We start from the raw sequence: 14,015 nt of genomic DNA, 5'->3' as shown, positions 1-14,015 counted from the left end.
GATAAAGGTGACAGCTAGGAGGAAATAAAAACTGCACATTTCTTTATTAATAAATAAATTACTTGGAGATTGAGATGAAATGTCCTATCATCAGGAGCATCCTGAATAATAAAGGAGATTCTCTAAACATTTTCCAAAGAAGGGAAAACATGCAAATTACAGCTAGCTATAAAAATTGTACATCATGAGCTGTTTTATGGGGTATAAAGTCAAGAGAGCTGAACAGCTTGAATGGAACAATTCTGCATGACTGGCCTCACTTAGGAAGCTTTCAAAGTATGTCAGAATGAATCTAAGGGCCCTTTAGAGTAAATATTTTTCGTAAGCTGATGCATTATTTTAGGGTTCATATTATTAAATAAAAACTTAAACAAATTTACTACAGTGAAACCAAGACAAGCTTTGTTCGTTTACTAATTTACAGCTACAAATGACAGGGAAATTATAAACACAGACACAGAATTTATCAAAAAAACTTGTTTTTCCACCACAGCTAATTTTAAAGAAAAATGATAACAATTACTTTCCTAAAATTGGAAATTATAAATGAAGGAAAGCTTGCACTATTAAAAGCTGCCAGAGATAACTCACAGAACAACGATAACGCAGTACTGCAGACTCAGAAATAGCTGTTCCCAGGAATGCTTTATTCATGCCTGACACAGATACAGGATGACAGACCAGATTTTGGCCAGGACTGTGCACTGTGATCTGTCTGGCATGCTCCTTCCCAGAGAGGCTGCTCAGGAGAGCCATCGCAGCCGGGCTGAGGACCAGCGATCTCCAGTCCCGAGTGGCAGCTGCAAGTGCCTCCCCCACGAGCCCTTTCCTGAGCCACCTCCCAGCAACACCCACTGGCACTTCTCGTGTTGTATGGCCTGAAGTTACTTTGAAAACTGGTTTTAGAAGCCTGGGATAATTAAGTGGCTCCGAAATACAGGCTCTGGGCAATGAAATTTGCCTACACTCACCAGGAAAATGAAAAAGATATGTAATACTAATGCCTCAAAACTCTACAGTGAATTCAATTCTACAAGTCAGTCTGCCCAGATTTACCCGCTAGCTCCTATATGCTTTCATAAAATTAAATAAGTGAGGGGAAAAAAAATCACGTATCACAAACCATTTTCATTTTTACTTGATTTTGTTTCAAGGAAATGCTAGTAATGGTCCCACATAAATATTTATCAGACCACTCAAATGGTAATAAATGAAAGTATCCTTCAACTTGCATACACAATAGCCGAAAACTATTTTAGAATACGGAGACAAGATGCAAAGAGTCTGAAGCAATAAATTTATTCGCTTCTGCCAGACAGATATAACAGTGCGGGCAGGTCTGTTTTATTGTAAACTATATCATCTGTTGTTTCTAGTTTCCATTATTAATCGTTTGAAGACATGATTAGGGTTTTCCAGCACTGACTGGCTTCTTTTTAGACTCTAGCCACAGTTTGTCAGGAATTTCTATCACTCATGAGGTACCTTAAAAGGTATCAAAATAGAAGATCCAACTGCCGTCCTTGGCACCATAAATAAATCCATGGAGTCTGTAATAATTTGTACTCCACCTCCATTTAATAGCACCTTTAAGATTTCAGCACCATGAAAGACAGGCTTGGCTTATTCATTTGAATTTCAGAGCTGAAAACACCTAAAGATAACAAATTAACAGGGTCATCTCCAGCTCGTGTTCTCCTCAGGGGGCCTCAACGGGGGTGGAAATCAGTGCCAGCTAATGCCTAAATTTAAAGTCCCAATGAAAATAAGGGGACTCAGACCCCTGAATAACCTTAGGAAATGAGGTTAGTAAGTTTTGAAAGCGTTGCTTAAGTCCAGGCTTACAGGCTTTGCAAGAACTTTAAAGATCCCCTAAGTACTTCATTAATACCACTATTTTATCTTCATGTTCAATTTCAATGGGACTTAAGAAGATGTTTCAATGCTTTCCTGAGAAGCAGAAAAAGACTTATTGCTTCAGTTTCCCTACCTATGCAGTGGAGTTAGTCATTCCTTGCATCCCAGGGCACTGCCACACCAACTCCAATCAAGCCTACAGAAGTCTCAGCAGCAGAAGATGCTGAGTGTGTCTAGTCTCTGTGCTCCTCTAGAACTCATTTCGTTCATTTGCTGTTACTAGTACTTCCACGGGTAGTGTAGGGGTAAATATAGAAACTCTTCGAGTGCCAGGGTGTTACATCAACCATGCACAGAGTAGAAACACATGCCAGACTAAAAAGTGGAGCTTGAGTCAAAAGTGCTGTTTAGCTGAACGACAAATCATTAAAAAAATCAGAAGGAAGATGTCAGCATTTAGGCAAGGAGTGATCTCATCTAACTCAACCTTTTGAGAAGTCAGGAAGTCTTGCTAGTTGTCCAAGTCCCCACAGCAGCCAGAAAAGAGGTACTGCTAGATAGCAATTAGTCACCCAAGGTAGGTGGTGTCATAAATTCCAGCTCCTGAGACAGCAAAAATACACCATTTTACTGTGGTATCAGCACTATGAGGGTGTACATACCACAGCTGAGAAAACCCAGGGTTTTATGAAGGCAGTAGAGGACCTCTGGCAGAGACCATTTCCAGAAGACTAGTTATATCTATTAGAGTCATCGCTAGGATGAAAACTCAGAGAACACTGTCATCCCACAAAAATCTTTAACAGATCTCTGCTCATTTTGTGTTACAACAATCTGGAAATATAGAGGGTTTTTTACACAATTCTCTTCTAAGGAACTGCAATTAGCAGACTGGTGAGGAGTTTGGAAAAACACACCAGGCAGGAAGCAGTACTAGAGACAAAGAAATGGCTCGAGGTCCTCCATAGCCCCTGAGTTGCATAAGGGGACGGTAACCACCTACTTCCGCAAGTAAGGTCAAAGCATCGGATCTTGATGACTTTCTATAGATGGAAAAGAGGGTGGGATGCTCCTGTCAAGCACTGTATTCTCAGAAAATGACAAATCATGAAATATTAGCTGCACAGCTCTCCTCTCTCACACTCTTAAAAACCTTCTTTCCAGTTCTTATTTTTACAAGTACATTTACGTGAGGGCTTCATATTTAAAGACAATTCCCTGAAATAGGGCTAAAAACATCAAACCGGTAGAGAGCAGTCTACACATATTATCTAGCATGTGAGCCTGACAGCATATATTCTTGTTTACAGTTGCTTTACAGTTAACAGGGATGGGTTACATCTGATCAAAGCAAGGTGTTTAGTGTAGACCTCTACCTCTGAGCTAGTCATACAAGGACCTTTCATAGTTCAGAGAAAAATGCACATTTTTAGAGCATGATTCATCCAACTTATTTCATATTCTTACTTTAGGGTAAAATTAATCATGTTTCTCAATTGCCCATTTCTCTCTGTTGACTATAAGGAAAGGCTGCAGTGACTGGTTCTGACTGTAGATGACCGTATTTCATCATATAGATTACATCTCAGGAGTCCAAGAGAATGAGAGGGACACACACAAAAAAAAGCAGTTCTGAACAGGAGACAGAAGGAAAAAGAGAATCCATAAATGGCAGGATGACATTATGTGTCTCTCAGTGCAGGGATCTTAAATGGCAAGCTTGTGACATTTATACCAAGAGTCAATAAATAGGCCAATGAAGATAGAAAATCAATGAGTTTGAACTATGCACTTAGGTTGGTGACAAACTCAATCTCTACTGAGGCTTGAATCAACAAATAAGAATCCTCTATTAAAAAAAGAAGTTCCTTTTTTTTTAACCTCTAGAAAGGTCTTAAGCCGTTTTTTTAGCTATGAATCATGTGTTGAGTTGTAAACACATGAGAAATTTAGTCTGCTGGCTAAGGTACTAGTGGGAAACCAGGGATGAAGTTGGAGGAGGTAGGAACTGTTGCCTTCTACTTCAGGAGAGTTTTTATTGATTTACAAATTTGTACCAGCTCTGCCTCCTGGAAGAGGGAAGTAAATCCACTGAAACAAATTTGGAAGTGATTCATAACACTGTGGGACCAAATACATGTAAAATTTCACTTCAGCAAATACTTCTAGCTGGCAAACACTTGCTATGCTTCTGGTTACTACTACACATGAACTGCAGTATTTAACAGTCAGTGCTGCAACACAACAACAATAATCCTCAAAACCAATTCTCTACAACACAAGGCAAAGAGCAGCACTGTGGGAAGGAAAACCCAGGCTCATCCCCATGGCACATCTCTTATCAAACTTCAACAGCACCAGGATGGTGCAGCATGGTGTGGTGTGGATCCACCATGCAGGCCAGCTCCTCCTCAGGTATCTCTGCGCCATTTCTCCTCCTCAGTATCGACGTGCCTCAGAGAACACAGGCACATCTCACTCAGCACACAGCGTGACACCATTAAGATGGAATATTGTAGAAGAACAAAAAAGATGCACTCGAGCAGAACTTTGCTGAAAGCACAGACTTGCTTGGAGTCCAGCCTGCTCACATATCAGGATGAATCTGGCCCAGTTTATATCCTAATGATTATAATGGATACTGCAGTCTTCTTTTCATTAAGGCAGCAGCCAAAACTATTGATTTGTTGTACTTCGCGCTCCTGCTTACCTTAACAAATTTCAGGAGAGACAGTGCGTAAGCCAATAGAGTCGGTCAGTTTAAAAGTGACAAATTAACTGCACTGAAAGTAAATAAACAGCTATCTCTTTGTAAATTAATTCAATATGTGACTTGAACTCTTTTCTACAGTTAGAAAGCTGATTCATCATTCAGCAGCATTTAAGTTGCCACCAGTTCAATAGCAGAGTATTAACGTTGTGTCCTGTTTGACACAGCAGGTCAAATTCGGCACTCGGGTTACAACAGTGCAACTTGGCATAACTCCTGAACCCCCAAGCCCTGCTCTCCACATCGCCCTGGCTGCAGCTATGCACCCAAGTGTTCCCCAAGATGGTTTCAAGAAGGCTGAAGTTGTACTGAACAGTTGAGGAAAACAGAAAAAGAATCCAAAAGAGTCTTTTGATCTGCTGAATTATGAAGTGTCTTCTGGAACAGTTTAGTAAAACAGGACAAGTGACAGGGTTGGTTCATTTTTATGAAGACACTTGTGAAAGAGTGAAAGACAAATATATGCAACTTTTAAAGTCAAGGGGGCGGTTTGTGGGGTTCCTCCCCACCCCACCCCCCCCCAAACTAGATTTCAATTCTGGGAAGAAACTAAGAAACTGAGTATGTTTAATGTGGAATATTGAGTACAATGCCCATTCATGTCAAAACATGATTTGTGCTTTACTGAATGGGGGCCCTAACTTACTATAGGTTATCACCCCTACTAGTCTAGGCATAGGGTAAAAACCCTGGTTAATTTATTAATGAGCGACGTGCATTAACTTACTCTCCCTAACAATTCCTTTCAGTTCAGTAAATGTTGAGTCTTGAGCTTTTCAGACCAATGCTGCAGCATTTGGACCAGTCTCCCATTGCCTTATAAAGAATCCATTTAGCTGAAATTGATGCTACTGAATAAGCAGGTAGGCCAAAATTTTCAAATGCAGGAGCTTAAAATTGAAATTCATGTTCAACTGCCTAAATAATCTTGCCCAAATGCCTTCAACTGCTATTAGCACTGTAGGATATGCGAGTTCTTAATGTTTCTGGAAATTAGAGTAGGTGCCCTCTTGACTTTTGACACTCAAGTTTGATGTTTCTGGACACAAGGTTTTGACTGTGTCATCTGTGCACAGCTGCAGCAGAGAGACTATAGCACAAATAGAATAAAAATATTTTTCACTGCTTATGCTCAGACACGATCCACAGCATTTGTAATGTCGTCTGTTTTTCATAATGTTCAGTTTAGAAAGTTGACATTTGATTAAACAGTTTGATTTTGCCAAAACATACATTTTAATCTTATGTTTTAATACCACATTCTCAATTAAAAGCTTTAGAAAAAGACACACAAAGTCTGCTTAAACCACAGTAAACCCACAGACCTAACATATTTAATATAATTTCTGAAACTGTTGACTAATATTTTCTAATTTCCTCACTACTACTAGTACCACAGCTGCACCATTAAGCCCAGCAGCTATCAGATATTTAAACAGCCAGCTTGTTAAGTGTTTTACTAGATAGCCTTTTATACTCAGTATTTTCCACATTTTCTAATAGGGTAGCACAGTAGTGAAGTTCAACATCTTGAAAATCTTCACTCTATTAATACTGTTTTCTAACATCAATGTTCATATGCTACCACCTCCGAGGGAAAGCTACCACAGTTGGTTTACAGTTAGTATCTTTCCCTGTATTTCTACCTTTACACGAGCATGCCAACACTGATGAACACCATACTACAAGAAAGCGTATTATACAGAATGGCATATCATTCCAGACTGCTAACTCGCAAGAAAAATTACTCCCACCAACAATAAGAACAAGACCAAAAATAGGTTTTAGGATGAAATAATTCTTCTTTCATGCTCCTTATTTCCTTTCATTGGGTTTAATACCACATTCAAGGTCATGAGTGCTGTGACTCTGTGGAGGTGACTTGAGTAATTTACAACGATCAACAGATAATACAGTAACTGGAAGCGAGTCATTCCGTAACTATCACTGCTTTCTAAATGGAGTCATCACATAGCTGCTGAAAAGGAATGTGTGTTATTTCACACCCACAGAGTGATGAATGTAACCAGGTAATTAAATCATGTCATTGCTGTGCCTGGAAAATCCTTATTTATAATTTTATCTTGCCTGTTAAGAACTGAACTTCTTGTTAAGGGTAGAAAATAATTATGCCTAAGCTTTGCTTTTGCAAAAACCTCTACAAAGGGAAAAGGAAATTAGAAACAAAACTCACCGGTTTCTTCATCTATGCTGAATCTCCCCAGGCCGCTGCCATCCCTGATGGAATACTGGATCTCCCCATCCCTTCCAGTGTCCTCGTCTCGAGCAACAACTTGCAAAACACTTGTACCAATGCGGGAGTTTTCCTTTACAGATCCAATGACAGCAAAGTCAGGAAAATAGGGGGTATAGAGATTTTCGTTGACATCCACGACTTCAACTTCCACAAAAGAAACAGAAGAGAGAGAAACTGGCCGCCCCTTGTCCTTCGCACGCACAGTCAGGTTGTAGAACTGCTGCTTCTCGTAATCAAGCTCTTTGTTCAAGCGGATGGCGCCGCTCGCTTTGTCTATCTCAAACCGCCCATTGTAATCGTTCACCAGCGAGTAACGGACTTGACCTCCCAAGCCAAGATCTGGATCATGAGTTTCCAACCAAGCTATGACGGTGCCAACTGGCAGGTCCTCAAGGACCTTCACATTGTAGCTGGATGGTATGAAGGCTGGAGAGCAATCATTGACATCATCCAAAAAAACCTTCAGAGGCACAACGGAAAACTGCTGATGGCCACTCTCTGCTTTGTCCCTAGCCTCAATCTTCAGTGTGTAGTTTGCTTTTGATTCCCGGTCTAGTTGATCGGCCACATACACCATTCCCGTGGAACTGTTGATGGCAAATTGCTGGGTGTCTGTCAGTACTGAGTAAGTCACTTCACCATTGGGTCCTAGGTCTTTATCTCTGGCTTCTACCTGAATAATCTCTGTACCAAGACTTGTACTTTCTAAAATATTAACTGCGTAACTGTCCTGTAAAAAAACAGGCATGTTATCATTTGCATCCTCCACAGTGACAGTCAACAGTCTCCACGCAGATTTCTGTGGACTACCTAAATCATAAACTGTAATATTAAGGAGATAGAGCTCTGTTTTTTCACGGTCCAAGGGCATAAGAACATTAAGTACTCCCGTCTCCATATCAATGTTGAAACAACTATCTATATTACCACCAGAAATTGTATAAACTACTCTCCCATTAAAGCCTGAGTCTGCATCATAGGCTTTTATCCTTAGGATGGTGGCACCAACTGGCAGATCCTCTGAAACCTTTACATCAGTAGGGAAGGATTTGTCAAAATGTGGTGCCTGCCTGTTCACCGAATAAAAATCGAGAAAACCATCTTCCAAATTCAGCTTCACATTTGCTTTTGCTTTTTTGAGTAATTTTTCTGCTAGCTTCTGAGCAACTCTAGTTTCTCTACAGCTAAAGGTCTTTGAAGACACTTTCCCATGAACTACTGAAATATTAACAAACATAGCATCAGCAAAGTTCTCTCCATCAGTTGCTGTTATCTTAAGGCCAAAATTGCTGTTCTTTATGCCAGAATTAATTAGAGATTTTTTAAGTTGCAGGACACCAGAGTCAGGATTTAAATAAAAAATGCCAAGTTCATTTCCAGAGATTATTTTGTACTTCACAAGCTCTAACTCGTCTATGTCTATTGCAGAAACAGCAGTGATGTGACCACCAACGGGAAAATCAGATGAAATCACTCCCTGACATGCCACTTTTTCAAAGAGGGGTTTGTTATCATTGACATTGCCTATGTATATGGTGACATTCACCTCGCTTTCATGGCGGTAGGGAGAACCCCAGTCGGAAGCTCTCACAATGAACCTGTAGCTTTCTGGTGAGGACTCAAAATCTAGTTCTTCAGATGTGCTGATAACACCTGTAAACTGGTTTATTGTAAATGGTAGTGAGTTCAGACTGGCAATGCTGTATGTTATGTATCCATTTTCTCCCCTATCTTTATCAACTGCTGAAACTGCCAAAACGCTAGACCCCACAGGGATGCTTTCATTGACGAATGAGCTGTAGGAGGGCTGCTGGAACTCTGGAGTGTGATCGTTGGCATCTTCCAACCGGACAGTAACCTGTGCTTTTAAATCACCACCTTTGTTCGTATATACTTCTAATTCATAGAGGTCCTTCTCAATAATTTTCAAAGGACGAGCAGTAGTAATAAGGCCTGTGTTGGGATTGATCTTAAAATACTCGGCTTCCTCACTTGGAGATATTCTATATTCAATACCCTGTGGCTCAGGCATCAGTTTAACTACTGCAACCACCACACCAGGAGGTGAAAATTCACTGATCGAAACATCATATGCTTCCTTTTCAAACTTCACAGGGATACTTTCTTTCCTGGGACTAGCAATGTGGACCAGTTTGACCGCAGAAAATTTCTGAGGAGATCCTTTGTCCTTGGCTTGGAGAGTCAGGTTATAACCATACGGGAAGCTGTCCCAATCAATAGGCTTTCTTTCTTTGATTTTGTACTCATTCATCCATTTACCTTCTTTAGTCAGAAAGAACTGTTCTAGCGGATCTCCAGCCACAATAGAAACAGATTCTATTTCTCCATTGGCTCCTTCATCTAGGTCGTCAATGTTAATAACTGCATAGGTAGGCTCCTTGTCTGATGGGAAGGGAATATGGGTTACTACATTTATTGTTGGGGCATGTTCATTTATACGTTCAATGTGAACATAAAGCTTGGCAGTGCTGCTTACGCCATTGTTTCCATAAAGCTTCATCCCACGGTCCACAGCCAAAATCTCAAGATCGTATCTGTTTTTCTCATCATAGTTTAATCGGCCACTTAAGGAGATAACACCACTCGTTGGATGAACTGAGAAGAGATCAACTTTGTTTTTGAAATAATAATAAAATTCACCATTGGACCCAATATCCGCATCTGTTGCGGTTACCTGTGCAATACTAGTCCTTAAAGGAGTGCTTTCTGCTATCGTGACAGAGTATGTGGTTGGTGAAAACAAAGGTCTTAAGTCATTCATATCCAAAACCTGGATGTTCACTTTTGTCCACGCTTCCAAGTCCTCTCCTCTGACAGACCCTTTCACCATCAATAAATAGTTGTCCTGGATTTCTCTGTTCAATATAGCAGAATTCCCACCTTTAGTCCTTATTCTTAGGAAGCAAAAGTCAGCAATGATGACTTCCTCTGCTTTAAAAAAGCCCTCGTCATCACCAGACACTATCCTGTACTTGATATCCCATGAAAGGTCAGCCAAGGTAATGCCCATCCTTGTTTGACTGTTGACATAAGTCCTGGCTGCCGAATTCTCATACACCGTAGCATTGTAAGTGGAATGTGTGAAGTGAAAGCCAAGCGGGGTGGTCCCGTGAGCTACCTGGCAAACGGATGCCAGGAACTTGACAATCAGAAGGGCGAGGCATAACGGAGGTGGCCGTGAGCCTGACCAGCCACTCATATTCACCTCCATCACATCATTCTTTCACCCTGTGACAGAGAAAAAAAAACAGGAAATAGTTGATCAAGAGATAAGATCTGTACTGTGAAGTGCCATGTCAAAATTACTTCTTAAATTTCTAATTAAAAATAAAATATATGCAATCACTAGTCACTGCATATTTAACAAAACAGAAAGGGAGAACACTACGCACACACAAAAGCACCAGTTTTGGATTATACTATTGCATGTGCATGAGTGTGTAGTATGTATGCATGCGCACATACATGTACATAATACATAAATATATATATGTATGTTTATACAGTTTTTTAACATAAAAAACCCTATGAGACCCTACCACATCTATACACACATGCTACACAATCCAGAATAATAATCACACTGAAAAAAAAAAAAAAATCACACACATTTGAATAAGTTTATATAAGAGGATGAACCACATACAGAAATTATTGTTTTTATTTACCAGTAGCTCCAACTAAGCCTAAATATGTTTGTTTTCAGAGCATACTGGAAAACTCATTTTTAGTTGCAATGTTTGGAAAGGACACAGGATTTTCATTATGTATGTAGCACTGTGATAGTCAAATGTTATCAGGTTTTTTGTGGACAGTTAAGAAAGATCAGATCACACGGTTGATGAAATTTGAACCACCAAGAACAAGTAGTACATAAAAATCACTACCCAGCTATTACTTTAATTACAGATACCTTCAGAAAAATCAAAATTAAGGAAGAATTCTAGCTAAGTAAATGCAACTGCATACACATATACATATGCATACACATACCCAGATACTGAGAACAGACAAAATACAATGAAGAAAATAAAACTGCTCGATAAAGCTCCCAAGTGAAGACTCACGTTAGGAAACAGCACAGCTGAGTTAGCCGATCAGATTTAATTCTACTCTTGCATATGCACCATAATGCATTTGTAATTATGGTCACAACTTTCCACCAAATACACTGGGCAACATACACTAAATGAGGACACAAAAGAACATATTTTTCTGTACGTCCAACAAATGCTCCATTTGCTGTGTACTACTGCCATCCCCACCTAAGAAAGGTAAAGACCCCTTCCAATCTACTGCCTGTCCTGCTGTCAACAGGCCATCCCAACCAGCAAGAGCGTAAACACATCCTTGCTCAGATGGAGTGAATTTGAGATTGCACCACATTTCATTTTGGCAAGCCCAAGTAGAATTTGACTACGAATAAGGCACACGGCTCCATCGCTGGCAGTCTGTCTCAATCCAGTCTGTCCCACTCCAGCCACCTCAAAGCAGTGAGAGCCTTTCCACTGATTTCAAAAGGCTCATTATAATGTAAGTATTCAAATGCAATTAATAAGCAGCCATTTGGGGAAGATTTGGAGTTCCTCCATACAGTCCTGTTGTGGAATAGCCCCAGTGCTTCAGTTCAGGGATCTAAATTGGGAGGTTAAATGGAGACAAGGTAAGTGGAGAAACTGGCTGAAGGTTGCTGGAGGATGCAAAAGCTGTGAGCCAGGCTCCTGCTTATTGCTTCCCACTGAAAGCAGAGGAAAGGAGCCTGAGGAAACCAGGCAGGTGCTTACAGTGAGACAGTCTGAATAAGCTTCTTTGTTACACGGTACATTTGCTGCTGCTCGTGAAAATCATAAAAAGCAGTTTTAAAAGGCAATTATTGAAAGACCAACTGCTAACATACACTGTTCTCATTGTCATTTAAAAACTGCTTGAAAATGTAGTTTTCTCCAAGCTAGGATACAGAGTGGAAAAGGATAGGAAAAGTTGTCAATAATGACAGGGGTTAATTTAAATTTCCAACATGATTTCAACATCCCCTAGGAGATTTATAAATTGCATGCAAGTTTTGGAATATGAATTCATGTTAGTTATCACTTCCAATATAACTGAATGACTATTACACTTTTAAGTACTAATGACAATCAATTTATCGCACTGATGTTATAATGTTCACACAAAACACCTAACTTCCTGGTCCCAGTCTATATCCCGTTGCTTAACACATTAATCAATTTGATCAATTATCAAGGCACTCAACTTTCAGTCCACTTATTGTCACATGCAGCTCTCCCCCCTCAACTTGTTTCATTCTTATTTTCTTTTCTATTATACCAACAAAATAAATAAACTCTTTAAAAAGAAAATTAAAATGTAAGATTGTGTCACCTCCTGGACCTGCATTCACCAGTAACAGGCAAATCCCCACAGAACGAGATGTGGTAGCTCCTTTTCTGAATATGCCCACGCAACTGTTGTGCACTTATCATGCGAGTCCTATGACTAACATTTCAACCCATACAGTTTAGACATCGAATACACACAATTCTCCAATATGCTTTGTGTATGAGAGAGACCAGGTCTCCCCATGCTCTCCCCATGCTCAGTTTGATTCCCAGGAGACCCACGATGGAATTTTTCTACTTCAGCTAGGAAAGATTTTTTTTTTTCTTAATTTTGTTGCCATTTCATTCAACTAAAAGATCAGAGCAGTGGCACCTTATTTTTCAGCACAGCAAACATTCATCAACTTAATCCACCAGTGTGAAAATATCAAAGTCCCTTATTTTCATGGGGCTTTATGTGAATCACTTTGAGTACTGCCACTAAAAGCTGCTGCTTCAGCCTAGCGTGGGAGACGATGCTCTCAAGTAGAAAATACAACCAATGTACAGTATGCTGCCGAGGAAAAGCCAGCCAAGGGGAATGAGAAATTCTAATGAGAGAGACGCAACTCATAACAAACTAAAGGGCTGTGCCTCTTCTGTGATGTGGCATTATTAAAATACTCAACAGACAAATCGCTGTGTTGCTGCCTTTTACCAAGAGCACTTCAGTATCCTCCCTCTATACTGCATACCAGCCTCTCCCCACTGCTAACAGAAAGTGAAATTTTGCTGGCTTACCATGGAGATTGATATTATGTTTCATATGAGCACCCAGACCTTATTTCACCACAGCTCAGCAGCTTTCCAGAAAAAGGTATCTCTGGAGTCATGGAATTAATTGTATTACCTTATTTACACCTCATTTGGTGGTCTAGTTTCTCCTGTCCACACCATAGTTCAGTCTCAGCTAGCTTCTCTCAATCATTCATGGCCATCGACATCAAGTTTCCAGGTCCACCGTAATCAGAAATCAGTTTTCCTGAGAAATTCATTGCTACAAGCAAAAATGATTTAAAACTTTACCTTCAGGTTATCCATCCCAAGGTTACAGACTCTGCCGTGGCAGACGGGCATCAAAGTAGATATTTACAAAGCTATGTGATTAGGCGAACCTAATGAAAAAGTTGTGTATATCGCAGGCAATATAACACGACAACCTTAAGGTCCCATTCTATTTATCTGTTTATTTTTAGAGAAAGCCAGGGCTAAGACCTAATCTCAAACACACTGCTGTAAATCCAGTCATGTCAACAGTCTATGAAGTTTTAGTGGTTCAGTGCAACCAGGATCAGTCCTGAAACACTAAATTCCACTCAGAAACAACATATGTATATGTGTGTGTGTGTTTGTGAATGCATGTTTTAGTTATGTATACATATGTATACACAAACACACAGTTTGTGTATTTTTAGGTATAATTTCAGGGTTGGCCCTGGAAAAATTGGACCTTCACATCAGGCAGCACTTTCAGAGTTTGATTTCATTTCAGATGTGGTATGCAGAGTTGTAACAAGCTCCTCATTGAAGTTATTCATCTATCCATATATTTATATGGCCATCATCATTATATTATTTGAAAGTCCCAATGGATGAGCTATTAAACTGCCACTTGGGCTACCCAAGAATGTTTTATTCATCTACTGAATTCCTTTCTTCTGGGATATTTGTTTTTAAGAGCTCGTAATACATACATACTCAACGCACAGGAAATGTAATGCGATAGGTTACA

At 39.9% G+C, this 14,015-nt stretch overlaps 1 protein-coding gene across 4 annotated transcripts in view; it reads right to left on the bottom strand.

Annotated features, from left to right (window-relative positions):
• FAT3 (FAT atypical cadherin 3) overlaps positions 1-10,116 on the bottom strand; it is a gene marked incomplete at both ends in the record, with an annotated part of 322,494 nt that extends 312,378 nt beyond the window's left edge. For all 4 annotated transcript variants that reach the window (XM_082330644.1, XM_082330646.1, XM_082330645.1 and 1 more), the window contains one exon: positions 6,822-10,116. In XM_082330644.1, the coding sequence (XP_082186770.1) occupies positions 6,822-10,116 (3,295 nt within the window). The remainder of the gene's footprint in view (positions 1-6,821) is intronic.
• Between the last annotated feature and the right edge of the window lie 3,899 nt (positions 10,117-14,015).

This window comes from Platalea leucorodia, assembly GCF_965183815.1.
Source record: "Platalea leucorodia genome assembly, chromosome: 2".
Taxonomy (NCBI): domain Eukaryota; kingdom Metazoa; phylum Chordata; class Aves; order Pelecaniformes; family Threskiornithidae; genus Platalea; species Platalea leucorodia.
The sequence above is the reverse complement of the archived record's forward strand: the minus strand, read 5'-3'. Positions and strand labels throughout refer to the sequence as shown.